The sequence below is a fragment of the Elaeis guineensis genome, chromosome 10 (assembly GCF_000442705.2).
Source record: "Elaeis guineensis isolate ETL-2024a chromosome 10, EG11, whole genome shotgun sequence".
In the NCBI taxonomy this organism is placed as follows: domain Eukaryota; kingdom Viridiplantae; phylum Streptophyta; class Magnoliopsida; order Arecales; family Arecaceae; genus Elaeis; species Elaeis guineensis.
In genome coordinates this window covers 75,331,679-75,358,451 of record NC_026002.2, presented here as the reverse complement: position 1 = coordinate 75,358,451, position 26,773 = coordinate 75,331,679, and the positions used below count along the sequence as shown (strand labels likewise).

The 26,773-nt window shown below is 40.5% G+C and overlaps 2 protein-coding genes across 4 annotated transcripts; one reads left to right on the top strand and one right to left on the bottom strand.

Moving 5' to 3' along the window:
• The first annotated feature begins 2,535 nt into the window (after nt 1-2,535).
• On the top strand, nt 2,536-4,822 carry LOC105052232 (expansin-A4). Its single transcript, XM_010932976.4, has 3 exons — nt 2,536-2,777; nt 2,873-3,191; nt 4,019-4,822. Exons 1-3 carry the CDS (start codon nt 2,630-2,632, stop codon nt 4,326-4,328), a joined length of 777 nt encoding a protein of 258 aa, XP_010931278.1. The 5' UTR covers nt 2,536-2,629; the 3' UTR covers nt 4,329-4,822.
• Nucleotides 4,823-6,549: 1,727 nt separating this feature from the next.
• Nucleotides 6,550-19,899, bottom strand: LOC105052231 (factor of DNA methylation 5). 3 transcript variants are annotated; one of them, XM_010932972.4, is made up of 7 exons: nt 19,632-19,899; nt 11,736-11,936; nt 10,360-10,529; nt 8,617-8,811; nt 8,283-8,495; nt 7,578-7,835; nt 6,550-6,884 (listed from the first exon to the last, which is right to left on the bottom strand). In XM_010932972.4, the coding sequence occupies exons 2-6, from the start codon at nt 11,884-11,886 to the stop codon at nt 7,581-7,583; spliced, it is 984 nt and encodes a 327-aa protein (XP_010931274.1). In that variant the 5' UTR covers nt 11,887-11,936; nt 19,632-19,899; the 3' UTR covers nt 6,550-6,884; nt 7,578-7,580. The 3 variants fall into 3 exon arrangements, with proteins under 3 accessions (XP_010931274.1, XP_073100401.1, XP_010931277.1); XM_073244300.1 differs by lacking the exon at nt 19,632-19,899 and adding an exon at nt 12,179-17,275; XM_010932975.4 differs by lacking the exon at nt 11,736-11,936 and having other exon boundaries at nt 19,632-19,898.
• Between the last annotated feature and the right edge of the window lie 6,874 nt (nt 19,900-26,773).

The window sequence follows — 26,773 nt, the reverse complement described above, 5'->3', positions numbered from 1 at the left end:
CCCTACGCAAAGGCATAAATATCAACAAACACTTGTGGCCCCTGGCTTTCTTGGAAGAGCTCTATAGTATTAGACCCGGAGAGAAGAAAATAGGTTGTGAACGTGGAGAATTAATAGCCTCCATGGAGGGGAGAAGGTACAGACTAACCGGTTAAAGCAAGGAAAATTAAAGGAATGTTGCAACAAGATATGACAAAAGTCTTAAAATACGGCATGTCCAGCGTCGCATCCACATGGGAAGGAGGTAGCCGCGGTAAAGAAAGGAATATAGAAAAAAATTATGGGTCAAGGAAAGTTGATGTTAACTCCATTACGTGAGGTTTTATTGCATATATATATATATATATATATATATATATATATATATATATATATATATTGAGGCCATATGTTAGGAAGTCATGGCAATGTGTGATGCTGATCCTGGAACTTTGGTGGGAGGATATATAAGTTTTTCAAAACGTCCATCAAACTCTTTTAGAGAACTTTTGTCATACAATTCTCACCCCATCGAGAGAAAATGTACAGTCTCTCTGGCTTATAATTGGTGATTAATTCCACCATGATGCTCACTCCCTTGACTTAAATGGAGCTGGTCAAGTGCGGTGAAAAATGGTGAACACAGAAGACTATAGAAAGTCGTGCTAAGCTGCCAGGACTAGGTACGTACACGTAGTATTTGTTTTTTTCCTTGGAAAAATGGCGACAGAAGGGCAAGTTAGAGCCAATGCGGCACCTGCAGGGCCTGGATATTATCCCTCCACCTGACAAATATTTCAAACTCAGCCAGGCTGACCGAATGACCAGCATCCGAGAAACAAAGGCAGAAGCCAACCTAGCAAAGACTACCAAAACTACTCTCATGCACGATACGTGTGTGATTAGTACTAGAATTCCACTAGAGAAGACGTGTCAAAACTTGCTTTGCCCAAACGTCACATGGCACAGGAGCTACGAAAATAATCTTTCGGTGCATCCAGGTCATGAATCAAAAACACAAGATTTGTCACGCCTGCAAGAATATCTACACTCCGGCCCTGAGGATTTTTTTTCCTTTTTTTTTTTTCGTAGAACCTGAGGATCTTGTTAACATTCTAGTTTGTCAAACGAGAGCTAGGCAAGGGAGATACTGTAAGGGTTATGTTTTCTGCATCGACGGACTAAGGTAAAACTCAATTACATCAAGCAAGAAGGGGAAGTAAAAAACTGTAATTTACTGTGACACAATTTGGATAATTAATTATCCTTTTCTCTCTTAAAGAGCTAGGCAATTTGTAAAACTGTAATTTAATGACTCGCAGAGGGTGGGAGGATCGCAATTTCATGTCTCGCAATTCACAGCAATTCGGCAGGGGTCCATCCAGAAAGATCAAACCACAAGCACGAATCTCCAACATCGGCGTGCCAAGCCGTACCTGTCGGCATTTACTTTTACGCCGTTCACTTTGGCGGCTGTTGGTGGTCGGTGCCCGAACGCCCCAATCCAAACCCAACCACCCCCCGGCCCCCCCAAGGTTCCAGTTGACACCTGGATCGACGGAGGAACCCGACTTCCCCTACCTCCTCTCACCGCTCCTCTCTCTCTCTCTCTATCCTCCTATCTGTTTTTCACAGGAAAATTATGCATTACAGCTTGACGTCTTGACCCCCGGTATCATTATATCATCCTCCGTCCCAGTGGGAGCCAGGGTCTCCGTTGTGGGATGCGTTTGCCGGACAAAAGTTCCCGTTCCGTTTAGTCTCCCACGTCGTTCACATTAAACGAGCAGAAAGAGGTGGGTGGTGGGTGAGGGACTCGAGGGTGGGACCCGCCCATGTACAGTTAAGGCGCGATATGAGGACCGATGAATACGCACGGATTGCGGGGCCCATCCCAACGTGGGTGGTTTATTGTTAGGTGCAAATTCTTAGAAGAAAAAGGCCAGTGACGGAAATTACATAAGAAAAAAAAAAATAAAGAAAATAAACGGGCCGGACTCGGAGGATAAATTTTTTCCACAAATCCAATTCAGACGCCAAATCGATTTGGGCCCAGGACCAGGAAAGCGAAAGGGACTGTGTGCGTCCCCGAAAGTCCACGAATCATGGCCGTCGGTGGCGGCACAACTTGCGATGGAAGCAAAGCGGGGATTTTCAGATCGCGCTCTTGCTTTTTCGCCTGTCCCTCTCTCCCCCCGCGCCAGAAGCGGTCGTCAGGGCGCCCCCGTTCCGCTTTCCTGCTTTACGGGGATACTAATCTCCGCCGTCGGTTGACCATCGGACGGCTAATAGACGCAGATTCGGAAACATGATGGCAAAATGATGATTAGCCCACGATACATGGAAAGCGCATACAATCCGTGTTCCCCTTCCATCCTATTATCTTAGCACAAACGCTTCCTTGTCGCACTCCCTATACCTTTCTCTTTTTGCTTCCGAAACAAGCATTAATTACTCCCATTGCCATTATTTGGTCTCACACACACTCTCGGACCCCTCCACTCCAAACCCCCGCCCCTTCTCACAAACTCGATAAATACCGCTCCCTCCTTCCCCCCATTCTCCCACGGTCTCGTCTGCAGTCACAACAATCCTCTTTATCTCTCTCTCTCTCTCTCTCTACCCCCACTCCTTCTCTCTCCTCTAAGAAATGGGTATTATGCGCCTCGTCGCTCTCGCCTCTATTCTCGCCTTCTTCTCGCCGGCGGCCGCCCGCATTATGGGCGTCTTCACCGGCGGGCCGTGGCAGAGCGCCCACGCCACCTTCTACGGCGGCAGCGATGCCTCCGGCACCATGGGTGCGACCCACATTCCCCCTTTATCGTTCCATCAGCTCCATTCTTTGCAAGACTAGCCATCATGTGTTTGTATGTGTTGTCCTTGCTTTGTTCAGGAGGGGCGTGTGGGTACGGGAACTTGTACAGCCAGGGATACGGAGTGGAGACGGCGGCGCTGAGCACCGCGCTGTTCAACGACGGCCAGAGCTGCGGCGCCTGCTTCGAGATCAAGTGCGTCGACGAACCGCAATGGTGCCACCCGGGGAGCCCCTCCATCTTCATCACTGCTACCAACTTCTGCCCGCCGAACTACGCTCTCCCCTCCGACAACGGTGGGTGGTGCAACCCGCCCCGCCCCCACTTCGACCTAGCCATGCCCATGTTCCTTAAGATCGCCGAGTACCGCGCCGGCATCGTCCCCGTCTCTTACCGCAGGTACCATTCTTCTGCTCAATTCTTCCTCTGTTCTGGGTCTCTCTGCCTTCCGAAGAATTTAGATGGGTCTACCGGCGGTTACCGGATCTGCGATGGTCTTTATATCCAGTAGAAGAAAGGGCGCTGTCCTAATTGACCGATGGTCTCGCTGCTCCGTTTCCACCGGATCACGTGGCTATTTAATTCCCGAACTGTTAATACGCCCGTCATTATCCGTTCCGTTTTCCTGTTACTTTCCCGGGTTGGGAATCTGGCTGAGCCCCTCATCTCATCATAATTACAGGAAAACCGGCCCCCTTATCCCTCGTTCCTTTTGTCCTTAATTTCTCCTTTTACGACGTTCGTACAAACGTCATCGAAATTATTAATGCATCATGGACATCATCGAATCTGCGATCGCCGGTGCTAGTATCCTTGGTAGCAGGTGAGGACGCTCCGTTCGCCCTTTTTCGGGGTTGCCCTCCACTCTGAAGGCCTTCCCCTCCAAATGACGAAAGCATCCTTTCCTTTACCCAAAAATAAAAAATAAAAGAACATGCTTCCGTGTTCCCAGTATTGCTTGGCATAAGGGAGGAAGGTAAGAACGAGTGAACTTGGGAAGGGGAGGAGGCTTTGGTAGCAGCACCGTCACATGCTTCCACGCGCCTCTGTCCCGGGCTCCCCCGCCCCTATTCTCCACGGTGCCCCTAAATTTCATGGCGCATCGCTCTTTTTTTATAGATTTATTATTATTATTATTACTGTTATTATGAGGATTATTGGATGACGTTGGACAGGGAATGGAATTAATGGATTTAATTAATTGATGATGACACGTGACGTCACAGGGTGCCGTGCCGGAAACCTGGGGGGATCCGGTTCACCATCAACGGGTTCCAGTACTTCAACCTGGTGCTGATTACGAACGTGGCCGGGGCCGGCGACATCGTGAGGGTGAGCGTGAAGGGGTCGCGGACGGGGTGGATGCCCATGTCCCGGAACTGGGGTCAGAACTGGCAGTCCAACGCCGTGCTGGTGGGGCAGTCCCTTTCCTTCCGCGTCACCGGCAGCGACCGCCGCACCACCACCTCCTGGAACATCGTCCCGGCCAACTGGCAGTTCGGTCAGACCTTCGCCGGCAAGAACTTCCAAGTCTAGGATGTCAAATCCACGGCTACGTGGAGGGTCGGAGACAGAAAATAGAAGATACCTATATTTAGTTTCTTGCTTTTCTTTTTTTTTTTTTCTTTTTTTTTTAATCTTCTTGGTGCCAGATATCAAGTTGGTATGGATTGTGTTGCTTTTTGGTAGTTGTGAAAGGTGAAAAGAGTGAGATTGAGGAGGAGGAAATAGAGTGAAGAGAGACAGTGTGCGTGGGTGAAAACGTGAAATGAACCTTTTGTTTACTGGGTTGGGGATGAGAGTGCAGTGGTGGTATCGTTACTTCTTTTAGGTAGTGGGATTAGACGCAGCAGCAGCGGCTGAAGTGGCTGCAGAACCAGTATAAAAAAAGTGTCCGTGTAGCCCGCAGCTGCTTTATATATCTATATCTACATTGTCTGCTTCTCAGGAAAAAAAAAAAAAGGAGTGTAAATTGTCTGGATGTTATGTGATGAGCCGATAATATGATATCTATATATATATAGTTGTGATGGTGATGTCTCTGGTACTACATGATTGGAGCATATGCTTGCTGTTGTAATGTACTTTTTTATCTTAATATTTCTGTACCAGATCAAAGACCTTTTTATTTTTCACCCATCTATCTCGGTCAACAAGGGTAGCTAAATAAAGAAGAATAAAGGTTAGCTGACAAAATCTGGACGTGTAGGCTATCGTTGCTTACATTATCCCAAGGTGAGGGTAGCTCGTCAGGCTGCCCATGGTCTCGGCCGGCCGAAAAGCCTTCGGGCAGTCAGGGAGGCAGGCCACAATGAAGCTCATTCAGCCATGGAGATCTTAGCTAACCGAACCATGTTCGCACTTTCATCATCTACATCAAATCATTAATACAATTACGTCATAAGAATACCTAAAACTTAATCTCTAATTTAAAACGCCTTCGGTATTATAGGACATGCATTTATCTAAGCCATACCTAAAGAGCCCTTGATCTCGTCCCTTGACAGCAAGATTGATTGCCTTACCGTGCAATGGGATTCCACCTAAGTACAAAACCTGAGATCCCAAGGCATGTGAGAAATTAAAGGTAAGCTACATGAATGTGGCATGTGGTAGATACGAACGAAGCACTGTTACCTTTGCGTTCGTCCAACAACAGAACTGTAGTCGGACGATTCAGGCCGCCTTACAAATCACGCATGTCCCAACTAGTACCAAGTCTCACTAACCAATGTAGCTGCCATTCCCTGCCTCTTGTCAATGGCCACTCAGTTATCTTGATTCAATGCCATGGTCAAGCTGGAACTCTATTTATGAGCTCAATTTGCATGACCACTTGTTGAAGCTTTACATTGCCAGCGTCTGAGGTAAGATGGACAGCACTCGTATTAATACCCCATGTGCTCTGCTCTCGAACACATCCCTAATTTATGAAAGCAAACATGCAAGAGCGAATGGATGGATACAAGAGGCGAGGGCTTATCAGAAGACGCCAAATTCCTATCATACTTACTTCCCATTGCTTTCCAGAGGACTTTACTAACTGCATTCCCCATGCATACGTTTATCATGGGTCCCTTGGTTCCCTATCATTTATCATATCTTAATCTACAGCAACCTGCAAAGATCACATAAGCCCACTGGGCCACTGCGGATGCTTCCTTGAAAGTAGTCCTATTGCCAGGATCCCTCGTCTCTTGGTACCATTCAACATACATCGCAATACAAGTTACTAAGAAAATTATATGTTTGGTCCATATAAGTGGAACCGTTGATGTCGTGTTCCTTGCCTATGTGTCTACAACTGAACTAGAGTTAGTTTCCAAACTACTAAGTAGCATGGTGCCTCAAACCTGCCACGGTTCCATTCCGACGACCATCTGCCCACCGAAAATGCCTGCCAAAGCTTAAATGGAAGGGAGTTTGAAGACACGCATGTATGATACCACAACGACATGCTTTAAAATTAGAAAAGGCGCCGTTTTTTCTGAAACATTTGATACGAAACAATATTAGGAAGCGCGCCCATTAAAGAGACAAGGAGCAAAATTCGAGGAAATTATTGACACAGAACAAACTTGAGAAGCGTGCCCATTAACAAAACAAGGAGCAGAACGAAAGGGGAAACAATACCACGAGGAAATGGGGCTCAGGGCGTTCTATCGATCAGCGAGCATATAGCATGCATGCCTTTTTTTTTTTCCGATTGGTATCTCGCTCTCCTTGACACTCGACATTTAAAACAAGTGAGCGATTAAAAACTAATTGTCATTTCCAATGGAGTGAGAGATTAAAAGACTTTGGAGTCAACTATGTTACATATTAATATATGGTGGCAAGAATAGACTCCTCTTTTTAACATCTCATGTACAGGAGGCACTCCTAGTAAGTAGTAACTGAACAAACAACTCACAGGCTTCTATGAAGTTAGGCTATAGTCTTACCAGGGAGCAAGTAGAGTACTTCACTCGACCCAGAGAGTATTCACCAAACATCACTTAGCATATCTCCTACGCGTCGGTCAATCACCAGGACAGCATTCACTTACAACATCAGCCCAAGTTTCGAGTGATAAGTTAGCAGCTTGACAATCTGAGAGTGCAAGCAAAATTACTAATTGTTTAAGTTGAACGAAGCAAAGCCGCATAATACAGAGAAGGATTACAAAAGCATTTTTGCAGACTTACAGAAGAATAGAAAAAGAACAGAGCTATACAAAAATCTACAAATCTTAAGGCTAGTAATGAGATAAATCGAATCACTAGACAATAGAAAACCAGATTCTTCTTCCATGTTAATTGCTGTAGAATGAGATGGAGAACATCAAGATTTTTTTCTAATTCACAATCTGGAATCAGCCACCATCAGATGGCATATGGAAGCTTGGAAACCAATTTCAACAATTAGGTGAACCCAGCCTTGACTAATAATGTTATTTAACTTATTCCGCATCAAATATACTAGAGATGGCCAGGATAGTCACAAATCACGGATACAATCCTGTATTACTGATTCAACCAGGGCAAGCATATGACATCTCTGGTAAAACCATAATAAAGTTGCCAATGCTCAAAGAGATCCAAAACATCAGGCTATAGTTTGTGCTTGTCCTGGTTAGCAGCATGCAAGCCACGCAAGCATACACTCCAGAACATAACATTTTAAGCTAAAGCATTTACAAAAGTAAATTCACATTGCATTGGTTTATCCTAAAATAATAGATGAACAAATAAAGTGAACATGATTCGCATAACTTATAAGCTATATAATGGCGCTGTATGTTACCTCTTACATGCCCAGGTGTCGTGGATTTCTGCGTTTGGCAGCTTTTAGACTCCTTATTTGCTTAAAGAGGTACTGAATGGCCTCCTTCAAAGTGGCTATCCTTCCTTCCTTGAAATTCCAAAGTTCTGGAACAATGTATCTTCCACTTGGGTTGTGCTCATTAAGCTCCATCAGACTCGTAGCCACGGCTTTGTAAATTTCCTCACCCCACTCACTTTTCAAAGCTTGCAACTTTTCATCACTTTCATTTAATGTATCCTGCAACCCAAGCAGACATACTGATTGAAGTGAAACTCCGAAAATGACATAAGTAGACTTTGTAGAATCTAAGTGTATATGAAAATGGATCTGCCATGCTGACATGTAAAACGTCTTCCTATTGATTTTAAATAGAAAAAAGAAGAAATCCCAGCAAAGCAAATTTACATAATTAAAAAATGAATAGCTTGTAAAATGCAAACTTTGAATGCACCAGCATCATCAATCATAAACGGCGACTTGTGAACACCAGCACCATCAATTATAAACCAATCTCTGGATCCTATATATCATGTCAGTGCGTAATACATATTGGTGCTTGTTTGGTGCATGCAGAAGCATATGCATTCAGATGGCAAAAGATTGAATTGGTCATCAACCAAAGATAAAGAATATGTGGAAATAAATGGGGGAAGGAGTTCAACATTAATTGAATAGTTAACATACTTGAGCCTTTCCTTCGATGGTGGTAACTCTGAAAGGATACCACTCTGAATTTGTTATGTGACACTGCCATAAGGAGCACAGCTCAGCACTTTTCACATCAGGTTCCTCATTTGGAAATCTTTGACGGCAAGCATCCTGAAAGGGCTTGTCATTGAGCTCTCCCAATCTCTTGACTCCAATTAAGCTACGGCTGCTAAAAAAGTCTTTGAAACCCTGAAAAATATTTATATGCATCTTTATTTATCTGAGAGAAAATGTCTATGAGCGATTTATTTTAAATACATTGAATTCTTGAATATTTTAAATCTAAAAATCCAACTTAAAAGAATCTTACAGTTATCAATTCTTTGCGGGCTTCCTGTAGCTCATGATTACTCCTCCGTTCTTTCAGTATGAGTGGAATCAGGAATTCTGGATCACTTTCTTGGTTGTTTGTCAATTCATCACTATCCTGAGTTCTTAAATCATCAACTTTCATGTCTTTCGACACTTGTGCCTCACCTTGCATCATCCCTATGCTACTTTTGACCTGCTTTCAAATATTGATCCCAAAGAACCAGCACATCTCCAAACAATAAACTTTAGAGGAAAAAAATTCAAGTATGACTCATATAAATTATGATGACATAATCATGTAGATATTCGAATGGCCAAACTCTTTAAAAAAAAAAAAAGAAGAAAAGATCATAAGAACGTGTCTAAAAACTTGGTTATGTGTTAGTTTTGGGTCCGCCAATGGACAAGGAATATGGACTGAAATACCTTGACCTACATGACTGGTAGGATATCAAAGAGTCATGCACCAAGAAGCATATTACGTTTTAGCTGCTTCATGTTGCATGGCATTGTCTTTCTCCAAAAAAGGAAAAAGCACGAGATTTTGGTGATTCATGCTTGAAACAGGATATATCAAGTAATTTATTCCCAGCACTTGTTTACATTTTATAGTTCTTCAATATTGTTAACTTGTTTTCTAATATAATGCAATTTACATGACCTCCGGAATGATTGATTTTAGTCTCCTCGCATGCATTTCCATTGACTCCTATTTGCCATTTCTACCCCATTAAGTTAGCTATTAAGCTCTCTAGGGGTTTCTTTTTTAATTCTAAGCATAGAATTTTTCCCCATTAATTCGAAAAGACAGTAACTAATACATTTCTTACATTTTGCAATCCACCAGTGTAACAAGATATGAATTTATCTTTTAACAATGTACAATATCGCTGCAATTTTTAAATATTGCACCATTACCAAATTTTCATGATTGATTAAATCCAAAGTGGAGGGATGAATAAAATCAAACCTCCAAAACCATAAAAGGTATTCGAAGGTAAAAGACAAGATCGAAAAGAAGAACAGGATGTTTCACCAGGCAAAATGTCATATTGCAATATGCCCATGCACAATGTTCTACCTGAAACCTGGTGCACGAAAAGAATCCTAATGGCCACCAGGCAGCATCCTTCAGTCAAAATGCAGAAATAATGACGTCCAATACAACATACCATACATCAATTCAGATTCAGCTCATAATGTCAAAACAAAAGGACCAGCTTTTGTCCCAGATTGTTCAGCATTATAATTATGGATTTTATAAATGAAAAACCATTGGTAGAACTTAAAGAAAGACCAAAAAACTGGAAGAGATAAAAAGGAAGTAGAATAATGTTTATGCTGCATTAGAGCTATATGAAGTAGGTAATTTGCCTACATCCTAATACCAGAATGAAACTTTGGGACGACAAGGGATGGGGATGAAAATTATGTAAAAACAAATGAAGAACTTCCAGTTCAAAGATAAATTTCTTTAATTTTCAGAATCAAAATGAACAAATGATACTTCATGCGCAACCAATTATTTTCTAGGTTTTCCATTTGAAAGAGAAAATAAGCTAAAGGTTCTTCTCATTTTTGATGGCCGAAGGGATGCATCAGTCTCAAACCCTTGACATGGCCTTCACAAGTCAAAGCACATGCCGCTAAGATAGGTTGAACAATTTTAAAATAAATCATAAGATTCCGTGACAAGAAGATTAAGTCAGCAACAAGTTTTCCAGTATAAACGTGCAATTACCTTTCCTGATTCATCACTAAGCTTCACTCTCTTCCACACTTTTTCTGCATCAGTATTTTGCAATTCTTTTTGCTGGTGCTCTAGATCCTTCCTCAGACATTGCAGTTCTAGCTTCAATTTTTCATTCTCCTGAGAACAATTGGTTATGGTGTACTGCATCTTCCTCATTTCTGTTAATGAATGAAACAAAGCACAATTGAAGAACGTGCAGACATCACAGGGGAAAGAAAGGCAGTTCATATCTGAATGTCATACAAATTCATACAGCAGTTAAGTGTCAATTGAAAGCATCATAAAATTATTTAGAATCTGCTATTAGTAAAACACTTCTCCAAAGTCAATTAGCATTGGAAGTAAAATTTCTTTTCAATGTCACCCAATATTAAACTTACTCAAAGAAGTATGCAAAGGTTATGCAGTGCTTTTGACACAAATTTAAAATGAAATGGTTTAGCATGTAACTTTATTAACAGCAGCCAACATTGCATCAAAACAGATAAGAATAGGATTATACGTCAATCACAATATGAAATCCTATTTTGTCAGCAACAGCTTGACTTTGAATACATGAAGCTGGTTAACATGCATAGAACATGAGTTATCCTGGCATCTGTGAGAAATTTTTATTAATTTCTGAAAGAGATGGGCAACCACATTATAGAAAATTTTTCTTGTTATAGAATATATGCAAGCTTGTCACTAGGGATGACAAAAACCTAAGGTAAGTAACACACTTAAGACAGAAGCAGGACGAATTCTGAAATTCTGAGCACTAACAACAGATCTAAACACTTGAAACATGCAGTCATCACATAAAACCTTACAACCAAGATCATAAATTGGACAATTCGATATGACGTGCTATCTAAATATTTTTCAACACATAAATGCTGCATGAACCGAAGTCCGGATGAGGAAATCATGGTTAGAATATAAGAGAGGTGCCATCGCGAAGAACTTGTTATTTAGCATGTACCATGCACATTAGGACTACCAATAAATGTTTGCAAGACTTTCCATTACTAATGGTTTTTTTTAACTTGATAAATCACTCTTTCCATATGTGCAACCCATGTTTCCACAAATAGGACTAAAGAGACAGACATCAAAATGTTGGGATTCTGAATGAATTTGATAAGAAGAAGATTGGGAGGAAAAGAAAAAGGACAGAGAGAGAGAGAGAGATAGAGAGAGAGAGAGAGAGCTATGGAGCCAATGTCTTTGCATCTCTCAGGGCTCTCTCAATGCTTTCCCTGTTCACTCATGATCAAGTGAGATGGCTGAAAAAACTAGTGACAGTTACTCCGGAGTTCTCATTATATATAGTAGGAGATTTATGCCGATATAACATGCAACGCCTCTGTAATGCTACTAACCATCCATGAGGATCTGGTGTAACTTGTTCTTCTCTTCCATCACCTGGCTAAACTTGGACTCAAACTCATACAGGCGCCTATTCTTGTAATCAATTTCCTGAAGTAGACTTCCTACAAGTTTGTGCAATCTGCCTACCTCTTCAGGCGCCATGAGAATAAGGCATTAATAAAATTGAATGCAGAACAGTTCAACCTGTATTCCTGCAATACCGCTCAAACATGCAAATTGTACAAGTCAATAATAAGGGACAAATGCAGAAGAACTTGAACAGAAGTAGGGGAAAAAATCAGATAGAGCAGAATACTTCAAAGGAAAAGCAAAAGGGTCCAAGAGAAATGATGTGGACATATAACAAGGGTGCTAGATTCCATACTTAAATGTGCATCGATAAACAACTTTGTTGTCTATTCAACAAAAAAAAAGAAACATGATTAATAATCACTTGATGGACGGTAGATGAATCTGGAGAAGCATTTGTTTAAGTATTGCACCATATGGCTGGGGAATCAAGCGAAATATCTGCAGCTAGAAAAGAACAAGCAGAACACAACACTAACAGGAGCATGTACAGAATCCATGTGAACAATTAACTGAAATGACAAACATTTTTTAAATGTAAACAAAAATCATTAAATTGCTAACCGCTTAAAAATCAGCTTTGTGATGGTTATTAGCTACCTATCAAAGTCATAATTATATACCACAAGAGATTTGGATCTAGTGTAATAAGTTGCAAATACAATTGAAGTGGTTTCATCCAAAATCATGTGTTTTGTATTTGCTTGATACAGAAAAAGATCTAAGGAAGCAAAGCCAAGCACAAATCAATTTTGAAAGAATCCCCATTCTCAACCCCTTTTAATGCTAATACTAATTTGAGGTTTTATTAAACATGTCCATACCATCTCTGTTGGTTTTTTGTTAAAAAAAACATAAAAAAACAAAAATCATCACATTGCTGAGAGAATAAAAATCAGTTTTGTGGATAGTAACTAGCTTTAATTATCAATGTCATAATTATATACCACATGTGAACTCAGTTTAGTTTAACAAGTTGCTGGCACAATTCAAGTGGTTTCATCCAAGTACATGTGACTTATTTGTTTCATATGGAGTACGATCCAAAGAAGCAAAGCCAAATACAAATCTGAAACTGACCCCATTCTGAGCCTACCTCCAACTTTTATTGGACATTTCCATATCATCTCCATTGGTTTTTTCCATATCTATCCTTGATTTGTGACACTCTCATGCTTTCTCCTATGTGCATAATTCTAATTTCGGAGATTATGGACTTAATTGAAATATCAGCCATCAACCAAAATCACAGTCAACAAGTTCTTGATGATAGCATGACTGGTGGAATCCATAATTCCACGTTTTGTCAAACAAAAGGAGTTCCTAAATCATTAATGACAAAGAATTGTGTGCTTGGCAGCCTATAAAATTGGGATTAATAATATTATCATAACAAACATCAAAAAAAAAAAAACCTATACTTAATGTGATTTTATTAATGTAGCTTGAGGACACTACTCGCTGAACCTAACAATCTTAGCACAAAAAATTAAAGAAAGACCTTTAAGGGATTTGAATGAACAGACAAAAGTTAGTTATACACAAATTAAGATATAGAGAACGGGGAGACTTATCATTGCTATTTAAAGAGACCGATACAATGTAAGATGAATTCCCCTTTATTGCATGAGCTTAAAATGCATAACTAGTAAGGCTACATTTACCTGCAACTGGCCTTGACGAAATCATAGCATCTTCCCAGACTATGAGCGGTCATATCCTGGTAGTCAAACATGACAGGCGCATACATACTCTTGGTGTGAGTATGTGCCTGAATAAGTGATGCATACATTGATGGGTGGTGCATGCATACGTGGGTCAGGGTGCATGTGTATATGTGTGTTGAACCAATGTAAGATTAGATTGGTTAGAGTGGCCTGTCTGACATATTGAGCACAAAACCCAGACAAAGTGCTTCAAATGCAAGCCTAAATTTTCAAAATGAACAAGGTTAACATCAATAAGATTTCATAATCCACCCATTTCATCTTAACCATCGTGCATATCTCTATTTTGTTTATGATGTGAGGGTTTGACAGCAAATTGTTCTGTCAGCAATCATGTAATAACATGATCAACTGAAAATGACATCACAATTACCATACCGTTGTCATACACTTCATTTGCAAATAACCACCCTGAATACAACCAAGCAATGATTTATAGATTATATAGTTAACACTATATCATTCAAGAAGATATACATCATGGCCAAATCCATCCACAAGAAACTTCGGGTGTAAAATTTAAACTTTGGTGGAGATGCCTTACAGCTAGAGGCATGTTTTTCTTGCCATGATTACATGTTTTTATTGATGTATACATGCCCATGAGGGTAGGAATACCACAACCTCATAGGACATGCACATTTGGAGAATATGCTATAACATTTTGTGTGAATATGATGGCGCAAGACCAAATAATATAGTTTTAATACCTACAACAACTTGCTAAGCTTTATGAGATCTGATCCATGATGGTATGAACGACACAACAGTGTTGGAGAAGGTACAAAGATTCAAACTCCATGAAGTAAAAGGCCATTCGTTTACCAAAAAAAGACAAAAATGCCATTTTTCCCATCTTGCCCTACAAAAAAAATATTTCCAAGCAGAAACTCAAGCATACTTCATAGAGTTGGTATCGTTTGCCCCTCCAATTTAGGGGATCTTAGGTTCAAAGGAAATCCATGCAAAAGAAAAAAGAAACCTAAGACTTTCCATGAAAATGGAAAAAGATTTCTAGAACTAGTTATAAATTTTCCAAATTTGTTAGTTTTCTAATGAAACAAACAAAAAAAAAACTAGAAAGAAAATGAGTTTTCCAAATAGCTTTCCTTGCATCCAAACATACCCTTACTCCATTTAAACCAACAATTCCGTTTTTTTCATTCTACAACCAACATTTAACCGATCTATTCTCCCTTATAGCACCAAACCCCAGCTTCCACCAATGATGGAAAACTAAGAGATTTGTGGGACAGAGATCCTTACCAGTACTATGATGCCAAAGCCAACATCTAAAAGGTTTGTCTCTTAATTAAAATAGGACATGGTCAAGAGTTATAAGGAGGATGCCAATGGGCTCAATTGGTAAAGTGCATGTAGTTACCAGTGACCTGAGCTTGAATCCAGGTCTCATCCAATTTTGACCAAGAATTCTCTTCTCAAAAAAGAGCCAAGGACCACTAAACATTTCTAAATGGTCTAGATAAACTAAATGATACAGCCTGCTTATATTTTTCTTGCTTAACTATTTTTTCTCTGCATCAGATGAAGCAAGAGATTTCATCAGCCTAAATGCAGCATACATAGCTAAACATATATTACCATGATGAGTACAGCTTTGTATATTTCCTTGAAATGATCTAGAACTATTCCGAGAAGTGCATAGCCTTTGCTAATCTATCGCATAAAATAATTACTTATTTCAAGAAAATTGAGTTTCACAAATGGAGATAGTTAGTCAGTGCCCAGTCACCTAGATCCTGTTCAAACCCTTTGGCTCTTCCTACTAATCACCGAATCAATTGGCCTATAGCATGGGGCAGCAGTAATAATGCCTAGAGTACCCATGACCAATAAACCTAGAAATATAAAAGGGTTTTTTGCATGCACACCCCCTCAATATTAGAATTTATGTGAATATTCTCCTAAAATTGATATTTACATGTATACTCTCATAAAACACTAGTTTTGCATTTATGTGCTTTTTTTTTCTTTTTTTTTTTTTGTATATATATCCATATCACCTAACACTGCTAAGAAATTAATAGTTTAAAATTGAAATGACTGAAATACCTTTAATGGGTAGACATGCAAAAAGAATATTTATAAGGTTATATATGCAAATAGCAACTTTATAAGGATATTCATATAATTTAATATATTTATGAGGGTACACATGCAAAACAATTAATTCTATTTTTATCTATTTCAACTTATTTTAACATTCAAACTAGTCTAGTACTTGCTCCTCAATACATTCCTATGAAAATATTGCTCGAGTAAAAGATCGATTCAATAATTAGATAACAAAAAAAAAGTATGTTATTAGAAAGAAGGGAAGTTCAACTATTCCAATAAGTTTCTAGCGAGACCCATTAACTTATTACCCACTTTTGAAATAAAAAGATAATTTCACAATTTAATTAATTTTTAATTTAAATAAGTATAATTTTGGCTAATGACATTAGCCGAACTGCTATGTCAAAGTTATTCAAGTAAAAATAATATTTTATAAGGGTATGCATACAAGTGTCAATTTTGAAAGAATATTTATACAAATCTAATATTTAGAAGGGTATTCACATAAAAAGTCTAAAGATTTTAGGATAAATTATGTTCCTAGTCCCTAAACTAAATCAGATTTTTTTAAATGATCCATAAACTATAAAATCCTAAACTTTAGTCCTTATATTTTTTGAACTGTTTTAATATAGTCCTTTCTCCAGATTCCGACCACTTTCTCTCACCAAAAATCCTAACTGACAATAATCAGTGCTTACATGGCGAAAAATGTATGATGAATATGACATGGCATAGATGATGTGGCATACGAATGATGATGTGGCATGATGGATGAAAACTTTTTTGCTGACATAGCATGGGTGATGACATGGCATTTGATATGAATTTTTTTCAAAAATATCCGGTCATTAAGAGACAAGTCAGGACTCATTGATGACGTGGCATTGATGACGTGGCATGGGCATCTGATGTGGCATCTGATGTGGTATTTTTTTCAATAATGTCCAATCATTTAGTGACACATTAGCATCCATAGGCGACGTGGCATAGATGACATGGTATGGATGATGATGTGGTATCTGATGTCGAATTTTTTTGAAAGTGTCCAATCACCGAGTGCTACGTCAGCACCCATATGCCACATCATCACCCATGCCACATCATCATCCATGCCACATCATTATCCATATATCATAAATTATATTTTTCATCCTCTAAGTTTCATAAATGTTCTTAAATAATCTTTATACTAAAAAAAACTCTAATTAGGTCCTTTGATTTTCTAGTGTGATTTAGTTTAATCTTTCCAGCAGGATGGCAAAGAAGGTGATAATTCTGATGGAGGATGAGTTATTGGATGCATTCAAAAAGTCAAAAATGACAACAGTATTCAAAATAGAAAGCCGGATCTAGATCCACAGATGGTCTTAAAGCAGATCAGGTTTAAAGATTTGAAAACCATTATTATGCACATAGCAGCGACAATGAAAAAGTATGTGGACTCGGCATTCTCAATTTCGCCGTTGCTAAGTTTGCTACCACTGTTGCCTTTCTCTTTGAAAAAAAATAGATCAGTAATCGTGGACTATACAAATAAGGATCTCAGGCATTTGCTCCTATTGGAATAGGATAAATCCCCTAATTAGAATCTCAACCATCAAGTAGGTCCCCTAATTTTCAAATATGATTTAATTTAAACTAATATGATTTTGATAATTTAAACTAATACAAAGAGGTAATACATAAACTAAAAATTAAAAAATTATTTTGATAATATATTATTATATTATCGATTTTACTCAATCTTCAATCACATTCTTAATCTATCCTCTTTTTCCTCCTATCTTGTATTAGAATAGATATAAATATATATAAAAAGGAAGATTTACATCATCATTACTCGTATATAACACCACATCATACGTATATAATAGACATAAATATATACAAAGCAAACATAGAAAGTTTGATTTGAACCTAAGAAGAATGAAAGTAAAAGAGAATAAACAAAAGAGAAAGAAAACAATTTCTATTTTTGATTCATTTATTCTCTGGTCTTGCCTATGCTAATCTAGTCGGAGTAAACATCTGAGATCTTTAGTTGCATAGTCCATGATTACCAACCTACTCTTTTTCAAAGAGAAATTCGATAGCAATAGTAAGCTCAGCAACGGTAAAACTGTGAACACAAAGCATGCATAATTTTTTATTGTCTCTACTATGTTCATAATAACGATTTTCAAATGTCTGAACCTGATCTGCTCTGAAATCATCTTCGAATCTGGATTCGGCTCGCCATTTTGAATACTGTTGTCATTTTCAACCTTTTGAATGCATCCAATGACTTATCCTGCATCAGGATCATCACTTTTTCTACCATCCTACTGAAAAGATTAAACTAAATCACACTAAAAATATCAAAGGATCTAATTAGAATTTTTTTAAGTATAAGGACCATTTAAGAACATTTATTAAACTTAGAGGATAAAAAATATAATTTATGGTATATGGGCAATGATATGACATGGGTGATAATGTGGTATATGCATGCTAATGTGATATTGATTTCTAATGTGGCACTCGATAATTGGACACTTTCAAAACAATTTCACATCAGATGCCTCATCATCACCCATGCCACGTCATCTAGGGTGCTGACATGTCACTAAATCATTGGATACTATTAAAAAAAATATCACATCATCATCCATGCCATGTCATCACGCATACGCCACACCATGTATGTCACATCATCTATAACTGCTGATATGTCTCTTGGTGATTGGATACTTTCAGAAAAAAATCTACATCAGATACCACATCATCACCCATGCCATGTCAATAAATAAAAATTTTCATCCATCATGCCATATCATCATTCATATGCCACGTCATCTATGCCATGTTATATTCGTTAGATATTTTTCGCCATGTAAGCACTGATTATTGCCAGCTAGAATTTTCGATGAGAGAAAATGGTCGAAATCCGAAGAAAGAACTACATCAAAATAGTCCAAAAAGTATAGAAACTAAAATTTAGGATTTTGTAGTTTAGGGATCATTTAAAAAAATCTAATTTAGTTTAGGGACTAGGAACATAATTTACCCAAGATTTTTTTGCATGTATATCCTCTTAAACATATAAAATTATATGAATACCCGTAAAATTGCTATTTCCTTATATATCCTTATAAATATTTGATTTTATATGTGTAACCATTAAGGATATTTTAGTCATTTCAATTTTAAACCGCTAATTTCTTAACAGCATTAAATGGTACGGGTACATGTGCAAAAAAAAAAAAGAAGGGTATACATGCAAAACAAGTATTTTATCAGGATATATATATATATATATATATATATATATATATATATATATATATATATATATATATATATATATATATATATATATATATATATATATATATATATATCAATTTTGGAAGGAAAAATTCTAATGTTTACGGGTATGTAGGCAAAAATCCCAAAATAAAATAGGTAAAAGAAATACATCACCACTTTTCTCTGATCATCGGGCAATAAACAAAAATGCACATACACCAATACCAGCTCTTATTAAAGTTGTTCGAGAGAACGCAAGATGCCTCATCTAGCCAACTATAAGAAAGCTGTACTTAGCATTCTATTTGGCCCTAATCGATGCTTCCAGGACAACAAAACTTCCGTATCGGTATTCAATGGTTTTCTGGAGAAGAAATGCCACCACTTTCTTTGACTGAAGGCCTCAAATCATCACCTATCAAAATTCCAACACATAAAAAGATTAAGCATCGTTTTGTTTCTCAGAACTTCCCATTCGGAGACCAGGAACACGCATAGAGAGAACTTCTCGCGAAATCCAGCACTTTCTTTTTTTTTTTAGCTTTCCCCCGGTGTCAACGAACAGGAATCAAGCCACGCTTATAAGCTAAAATCCCAAGCTAAACTGGCAATCAAAGCTAAATTAAATGAACAGAAGTCCTCAAAAAAGGAATTCCGTAGAAAAGCCGAGCTTCGGAGACTAATAAGGGGATAAAGGACCCGAAAAGGAGAAGGGCTTACAGAGAACGAAACGAAGGTAGCATCAAGAACCCTCAGATGATTCAAGTCCCCGCGAAGAGAGATTTTTAGCCTCACTTCCTCCTGTCGTCGCGAAGAGAGACAAGGGAAAGCAAAACCCTAGGAATGGGGGTGAGACAATGGGGAAAGCCCGCTGTTCCGATTCCTACTGCCCTTGCCGAGACCAGAGAGCGGGAAATGGAAACGATTAGCGGAAGACCAGCAATTCGGGCCGTACGATTCCGTGGTCATCAAACTTTCCACTTGGAAGGACAATACTTGGTTTACGGTTTTGCAAAATTATTTTTGAGAAACCGTTGTCCCCGGTTTGTACGCCAGCTTATGGACATGGTAATTGGTTATAACGCATGGGTGCAGCCTTTCTGAGCCGAGTCATGTAGTCGGCTCAACACAATTCAAAATATCCAAATTTAAAATTTGATTCACAATCAATCAATTTTTAATATTCAAAATTTAAAATTTAAACTTGACTTAATAAAAATAATAATAATAAAATTTTAAAATTAATTTTGTTAGATTATATTTGATCAGTCCGATGATGCATCCAACTTTTGAAAATATGGCAGATACTTGACGACATAATCTAACGGTTCAAAGCATGTGATCTAAACGACATTATGCGATCCGAACGGTATCATGGACTTCGGCATCTAGCCAATCAACATACGAAATCGATAACACGACGATGCCTAAATCATCGAATTCCCATCGATCCCATGCCACTTCCGCCTATGCCCCCTCTAAGCCGTCCCCCAGATCGAACGATTCTCAGGAGCACCTGGTGTATAAATTTCGCTAGATCAACACTCGACTATGCAAATCTCCAATCTCTCCGGATGTAGGTGATAGACCCTATGGCAGTCTACTGACACCCACTCTCCTAGCTTTGACAGCCACTACTCTAACTTCGGCAGCATCCACCACGATAGCTCTGACAACCATGATCTTAAGACTGATGAGCTTTAACTGCCTAGCGTCTCTCTCCTAAAAATAGAAAGAAAAATACAGGGTATCTTTCTACTTCTTCTGAATTGAGAGACCCTGGTTGGGAGGACCTTCTCCTACTGTTCTCTCTCTCCAACTACCATTGACTTAACCGCCGAAGGTCCCCCCACCGAAGAACCCTCTTCCTGTTCTCTGATAGCTAGATTTTTTTTGCAGGTGCTCAAGTCGGATTGGTGCTTGCATGCTTTGTTGACCTATGGCCCCCCGATTGGAGTCCAGCCACTCCAACTTGACAAGTGTCCTCCAACTAATTCCACCATATTGATCCGATCGAAGAGGAAGAGTAACAGATTGACGCTTGAGAAAAGGTATTTGATCCTATTTTCTCGGAGAAGAGGGTGCAATGGGGTGCAACATCCCCTATATAACACACCTGACGTAGAGACGTCAGAGAATCAGACCGACCTCCATGACTATTTCTCATCAACACACTGACGGAGCAGGCCAAGCACTCACAGTTACTACACGATGACTGCAACGTAGCGCAATAGGGACCCAAGCTCCATTGGTGTTTGAACAGGAGACTTGCATGTCTCCTGTCGAAGGCTATGATCGATAGGAGTGGCTCCACACCACTCACCTCAATGCCCTCAAGCCCCAAAAAGGAGGGATCGATCACTAGAGCCCTCCAAGGATAACTTCACCTCAAGCCAACGTAGGTGCTACTTTTGGTCAGAAGATGGACTTGAGAGAAAGGTTCAGGCTCCAGAGCGCCGAACCGATAGATTTTGGAGAGTTAACATTTGACCTAAAGATGGCTCCATCTTCGAAGTCTAACCACCATCCCCATTAAGAGATCTCAAGCCGGCCAATCATACATTGGTTCACGATGCCGTCACCGAGTCATTTGTGAGACGAAACCCCTATGACAAACATCTCACTCGTTCCCTTGATGAGACTCGCCTAGGTGGTTGCATCGATCTTCTGGCACAGACCTACAAGCAAGTGAGTACCTGAGGAGGCAAAATAACGTCAGCCGAAAGAAAGGCAAGAACCATAGTGAGAAGAAACATGATTGGAACTGCGGGCATTCAACTCCCACTGAAAATGAGGTCTTCCAGAGTGTCGAAAATGCCAAGGATTCGAAGTCCCTATTAGTGCCTTAATTGCCGCACCCCATTGATGATCCTACGAGATTAGATCCTTACGAATATCATGGGGAGAGTGCATCATCGACCTCAAACCAACGCCCCTCTACATTTATGAAGGAGGTAAGGGAAGTTGTCATCGACTTCAGTCCGATGCCCTTGTCCACGAGCAAGGAAAGTGAGTGCATTATCGACCTTAACCTAGCATCCCTTTGAGCCTACTGAAGAGATCGGAGAAGATCACCATCCACTTCAGTCTGATGCTCTTCCTTATCAACGAGCAAGAAAAGCGAGCATATCATTGACCTCAACTCGACATCCCTTCGAGCCTACAGGAGAGATCGGGGAGGATCACCATCCATTTCGATCCGATACCCCTCTTTACCCATGAGCAAGAAAAGCGAGTGCATCGTCAACCTCGATTTGACATCATTCCTATCCCATACGAATGTTACACACCCACGGACGAGTGGAGCAAAAGAATTCCAACATCAGATGAGGTATCACAACAACGATCGTGTGAGACTCAAAGAGAAGGCAAAAAAAAGGGGGAGGAACATTTATTCCTTGAAAACTACATTATCATTACTAGAATGGTGACAACAAAAAAAGCTACAAGAAGTGAGCTACATCAGCATCTTTATCTAGCAGCCATGGAGATGGACCTAAGCAGACCCCAAGGTTGCTAGGGGTCCCAGCAAGGAATCTCCTTCACTAATGAAGGTTGCGGCAGACACTTCGGTGGCATGGCAGACACCCATCTCGGAGGCATCTCCATCTTCTGAATATTCTTTTGGAAACCTCCAGAAGGACATCTCAATAAGGAGGGAGGAGTAGCCCCTTGGAGAGGTTGAAGACCTCTCGATTAGGCACTATATATCCGAAGGGAAGCCCCGGCAGCCACCAGCCTAACTACCTCATCAGAGTGGCAGAGGATTTCTAATATCTCTCATGCTAAGCTGAAGCCTCTGAGATGGCATTCCTCTCTTAGACACCTAACGGCAACTTGATTGGAAGTGCGGACTCCTCCAACCATAAAAAAGATGCCTACCGACTCCCAATAATGGATGAAATAGCACCACCACACCATAGAAGGCTGCAAATGGATGTCGGCCCCCAAGGCTATGGAAGGCCCCTTTATAAAGGAAAACATGATTGAATTCTCCCAACTATCCCTATTGACTAACGACAGATGTCGCCGAGGGAGTGGTCTTGGAGATTGCCCCAATCGATGACCAAATGCCCAAGCAATCCGTTCCCTCAAACTATCACCACCAAGGTATGTAGCAATAAATACATGACATCCTTGGGAATATGCGAGTGTGACCTTCTAGAGACAACCCCCTGAAGTGCTCGAAGTGCATCCGAGGAATCAAACGGGCTAAGTCTCCAACAATGGCATGACCGATCCGTCCAACGAACTAGAAGCTCCTAAAGTCCATGCAACACCGTAGTTTGCCATATTCGATAGAGAAAGGTCACAGTCGAAGAATAATAGCAGTCCCCCTCTCTACTCGATGAGTATAGGATGAGCCATTAAGAGGTTGAATGGTGCATCTTAATGCAACGATGCCTGAAGTCCATCGCCATATCAATGACGAAACAAGGACTCAAGGACAAAAACCCCTGGTTTTCTTCCCTAATGAAAACTTTCCAAAAAACCACACCGACCTCCTGGCCCAAGCCTAAAAATATGCTCGAGCTGAGAAAGGTAAAGCCTATTATCAGAAAGAAGAAGAGAGGAAGAACATTGACAAGATGGCCCCACGACGACAATCGTGGAGCCTTAAAAGAAGGAGGAAGAAATCACCCCCGAAAGCAAAAGAGGGAGAAGGATCCTCTGTGTCGTTCCAATGATCGCATCTCTCTCTCCACTTTGCACACCCATGGAAGCCGAAGATAAAATTTTGTGCATCGGCCTCCGGAGATAGAAGCACCCACAAGTCGGAGAGATCAAAAGTACTGCCACATATATTCCAATAATGATTGCGACATCAAAGAGCTCCGCCAGCTGAAGGGCAGGATCGGAGACTCTATCCAACAAGGGCACCTCATCAAAGCAGGAGCCTCATGAAGAAATCATATCGGATGACTATTGATGTGGAGGACAATATCGACGACAACCTGACAACTGGCACCATAAAACAACCTTAGTACCTACTGGCGGTAGAGGGGTAGGAAGTGCGCTAAATCAAGCAACAATATCAAAAACTATCTGCATTCGGTGCTAAAGGATATAGGAGATTCAGTTCTACAGCTGCAAGCATCCTCAATGATATCGAGACATGGGAAAACCTCAACCGTGGCAGCCAACTAAATTAATAAATGGGTTTAAGCTGAGTACCCCTAATGAGTCATCGAGGTGTGAGATCGGGATGGAGCGGTATCATGCTGACGACAAGCGACTGATCACTACAGCGCTTGCACCAAAGCCAACACTTCTTGATCTGAAGACCCTACGATCGAACGAACTGAAGCGTCTATGCCCACCAAACATGATGGACAAGCTCTGAACTGAAAGTATCGTGTTAGCTAAAGGAGGTAATCGAACCTGAGATCTATGCCTTGACGATACTCAATGATATCTGGCCTCCATGACCTAGGACTCCAAAAGATTTCGGATACATTACCAGCAAGCAATGCAAGTCCTGATACCTACATCATCAATAAGATTGTCCTTTCTAGCAGAAGACCCAATCATAAGATTCGGCCAGACTGAACACAATCATTGGAACAAAGTTGAAGATCTCATGCAGCCATTTGTCGATGGATAAGTCAAGCAGGGGGGGCTAGAGGACAACTTCGGATCGATACTAGATAACATCTTAAAAAAATCTTGAGTCACAACATCGAGATAACCACATGAGACACAAAAAAGAGAATAGAGGAGCATTTTATTAAGAAGGAAAGCTTTATTATAAGATAACTTCAATCAGATGAAGTCTATTATAGCAAAAGAAGAAGAACTACGAGTGCAGCCACCGTCTGAACCCAACATAGGATTGATGCGACAACAGCTACAGAGCTCGATGATGCCAAACTCAAGGACCCCGAGGGTGCGTTTGCCTTCACAATGTACTTCCAAAGAGGGTTGGAAAGCTACACACACTAGGAGGAGTCGGACCACCCGTTAGAGAGGTTCGAAGCCCTCCTGTGAAGTGACATTCTAGAGCAACCCCAGCGACCACCACCGTGACTCAACGAGTAGAGTCGCGTGCACTTCCAACACCTCCCATGCCAAATGAAGACATCACCTGGTGCACTCTTCAACATGCTCCCTTGAGGCAGACTTTGGCTACACAGAGGCATAAGAAAGCCACTTCCAATGGGATCAAGCAATGATGGCATCTAGGCAACTAGAGAGATGGCATCCTAGAGAGAAGATTGGATGATTTCAACTTTGAGCACCAAAGGATCTCTACTTATAGAGAAATCGTGCCCTAATGCCTCCAACTACTCCATCAAAGCACGGGATGCATGTCACTGGAGGAGAGATTTCAGAAGCTGTATCCGGGGATTGAAGCACCAACAACCCCTTTTGATGCATGGCCACTACCAAAAGATATCCGACATTAAATGCCTGGAGAAATATGACCTGCCAGTGCATGACCTTCCAGAGAAGACCCGATCCCAGTTGTGACCCCTAAAAAGAACAAGAGAAAGATATCCGATGCATCCTCGAATAGGATGAGGTATTCAGGTGCTCGCACGAATGCCTGTAACTGGATCGATGAGTCAACCTCTTGAGGGCGTCCTGGCCTAGATACCACGACTTTCAGACACAGGTCATCACGATGCCGAAGATGAGAAGATACCTTAACTCAAGATGGGACATTCTACAAATGAAAATCTTGAGAGCAATCCAATGACTAACAATCGAGATTAAAACAACGGACAGAAATGGCTCGACAATAGTATAACCGAAGAGCCTACTTAGAAATCACTTTGCGAATCTTTATCAGGCAAATAATAATTTTTGAGAGAGACCTACTTGCCCTAAAGGTCTACTTGATGATGGAGATCAAACGTATACCAAAGTCCTCGAATCCATGATTCTACAATCGCACGGCATCAAAGGCTTCGACAAAAAATTATGCCCTCGAGAAAGGATGTAACCATGAAAGAGGTATGCATGATAAAAATTTTTCTTTCATTCATAAAATATTTGCATAAAAACGGCACTGAATTGCAAGGATGAAGATTCAAAAAAAAAGGATGAAGATTCAATCCTCGTTCGAGGAGAATGCCCCCATTTTCTCATCGTTGTTTCCTAGATAGAGGTAGTGCAAGTCCAACTGTGGCATCATGAATTGCAAGCGGATCTTGTAGTTCTCAAAATCCTGTATGAACCAGTGGTGGAGGCATCAAGGAGCTCCCCTTAAAGGCCTTCGAGGCCTTATACACCATGATGCAGTGGTGTCGGACTTCCGCGAATGCCTCGATGGCGGTGCTCTGGCGGGCCGCTGCCTCGAAAGAGGAAGAACCCTCACCCGGGGTCCTTGGAGGAAATGGCACCCGATCGACATTTGAAAGCTCCGACAAGGCAATCTTCACTCCCTTAGGTGAGGACTTCTCCCTCATATACTCTGTTTTCTTCCTGGCGGTCTCTTTCACCGATCGTGGTGATGGCTCCATCACAACAAGGCTCGAGAAGATAGGAAGAAGTTCTTCGATGAATGCATCTGATAAAAAAAGTCATCATATTTATACAGGTCCTAAGCGACGAGCATCCAGCCAATCGGCAATCATGCTGCACCACACGGTTGGATCCGAAGTGCCAAAAATCATGGCCATTAATTGCACCTTCATCCATTTCAAATTTTGAGGAATGACCCTAGAAATGCTTCGAAATTCATCTTAACCCTCTACGTCATAGGTTGGGATGGGTCTGGGATGACTCCCTAGTGTGTTCTCTTGAAGAATCCCTTGGCCTTAATGGCGGATGGAGTTATGAAGCATCTCGTGAGTAAGTACCTAAAAGGTCTGGTAATCAGATTTACAACCTGATTCCCTTTGAGATCCTAATTGGGA

Bases quoted from the DNA above. Each gene is read 5' to 3' on its own strand.
- LOC105052232 (XM_010932976.4), top strand. From the start codon at position 2,630: ATGGGTATTATGCGCCTCGTCGCTCTCGCCTCTATTCTCGCCTTCTTC. The intron at 2,778-2,872 runs GTGCGACCCACA...TGCTTTGTTCAG, and splicing joins CGATGCCTCCGGCACCATGG to GAGGGGCGTGTGGGTACGGG. The intron at 3,192-4,018 runs GTACCATTCTTC...GTGACGTCACAG, and splicing joins GTCCCCGTCTCTTACCGCAG to GGTGCCGTGCCGGAAACCTG.
- LOC105052231 (XM_010932972.4), bottom strand. From the start codon at position 11,886: ATGGCGCCTGAAGAGGTAGGCAGATTGCACAAACTTGTAGGAAGTCTA. The intron at 10,530-11,735 runs GTTAGTAGCATT...ATTCATTAACAG, and splicing joins ACACCAGATCCTCATGGATG to AAATGAGGAAGATGCAGTAC. The intron at 8,812-10,359 runs GTAATTGCACGT...ATTTGAAAGCAG, and splicing joins TTAGTGATGAATCAGGAAAG to GTCAAAAGTAGCATAGGGAT.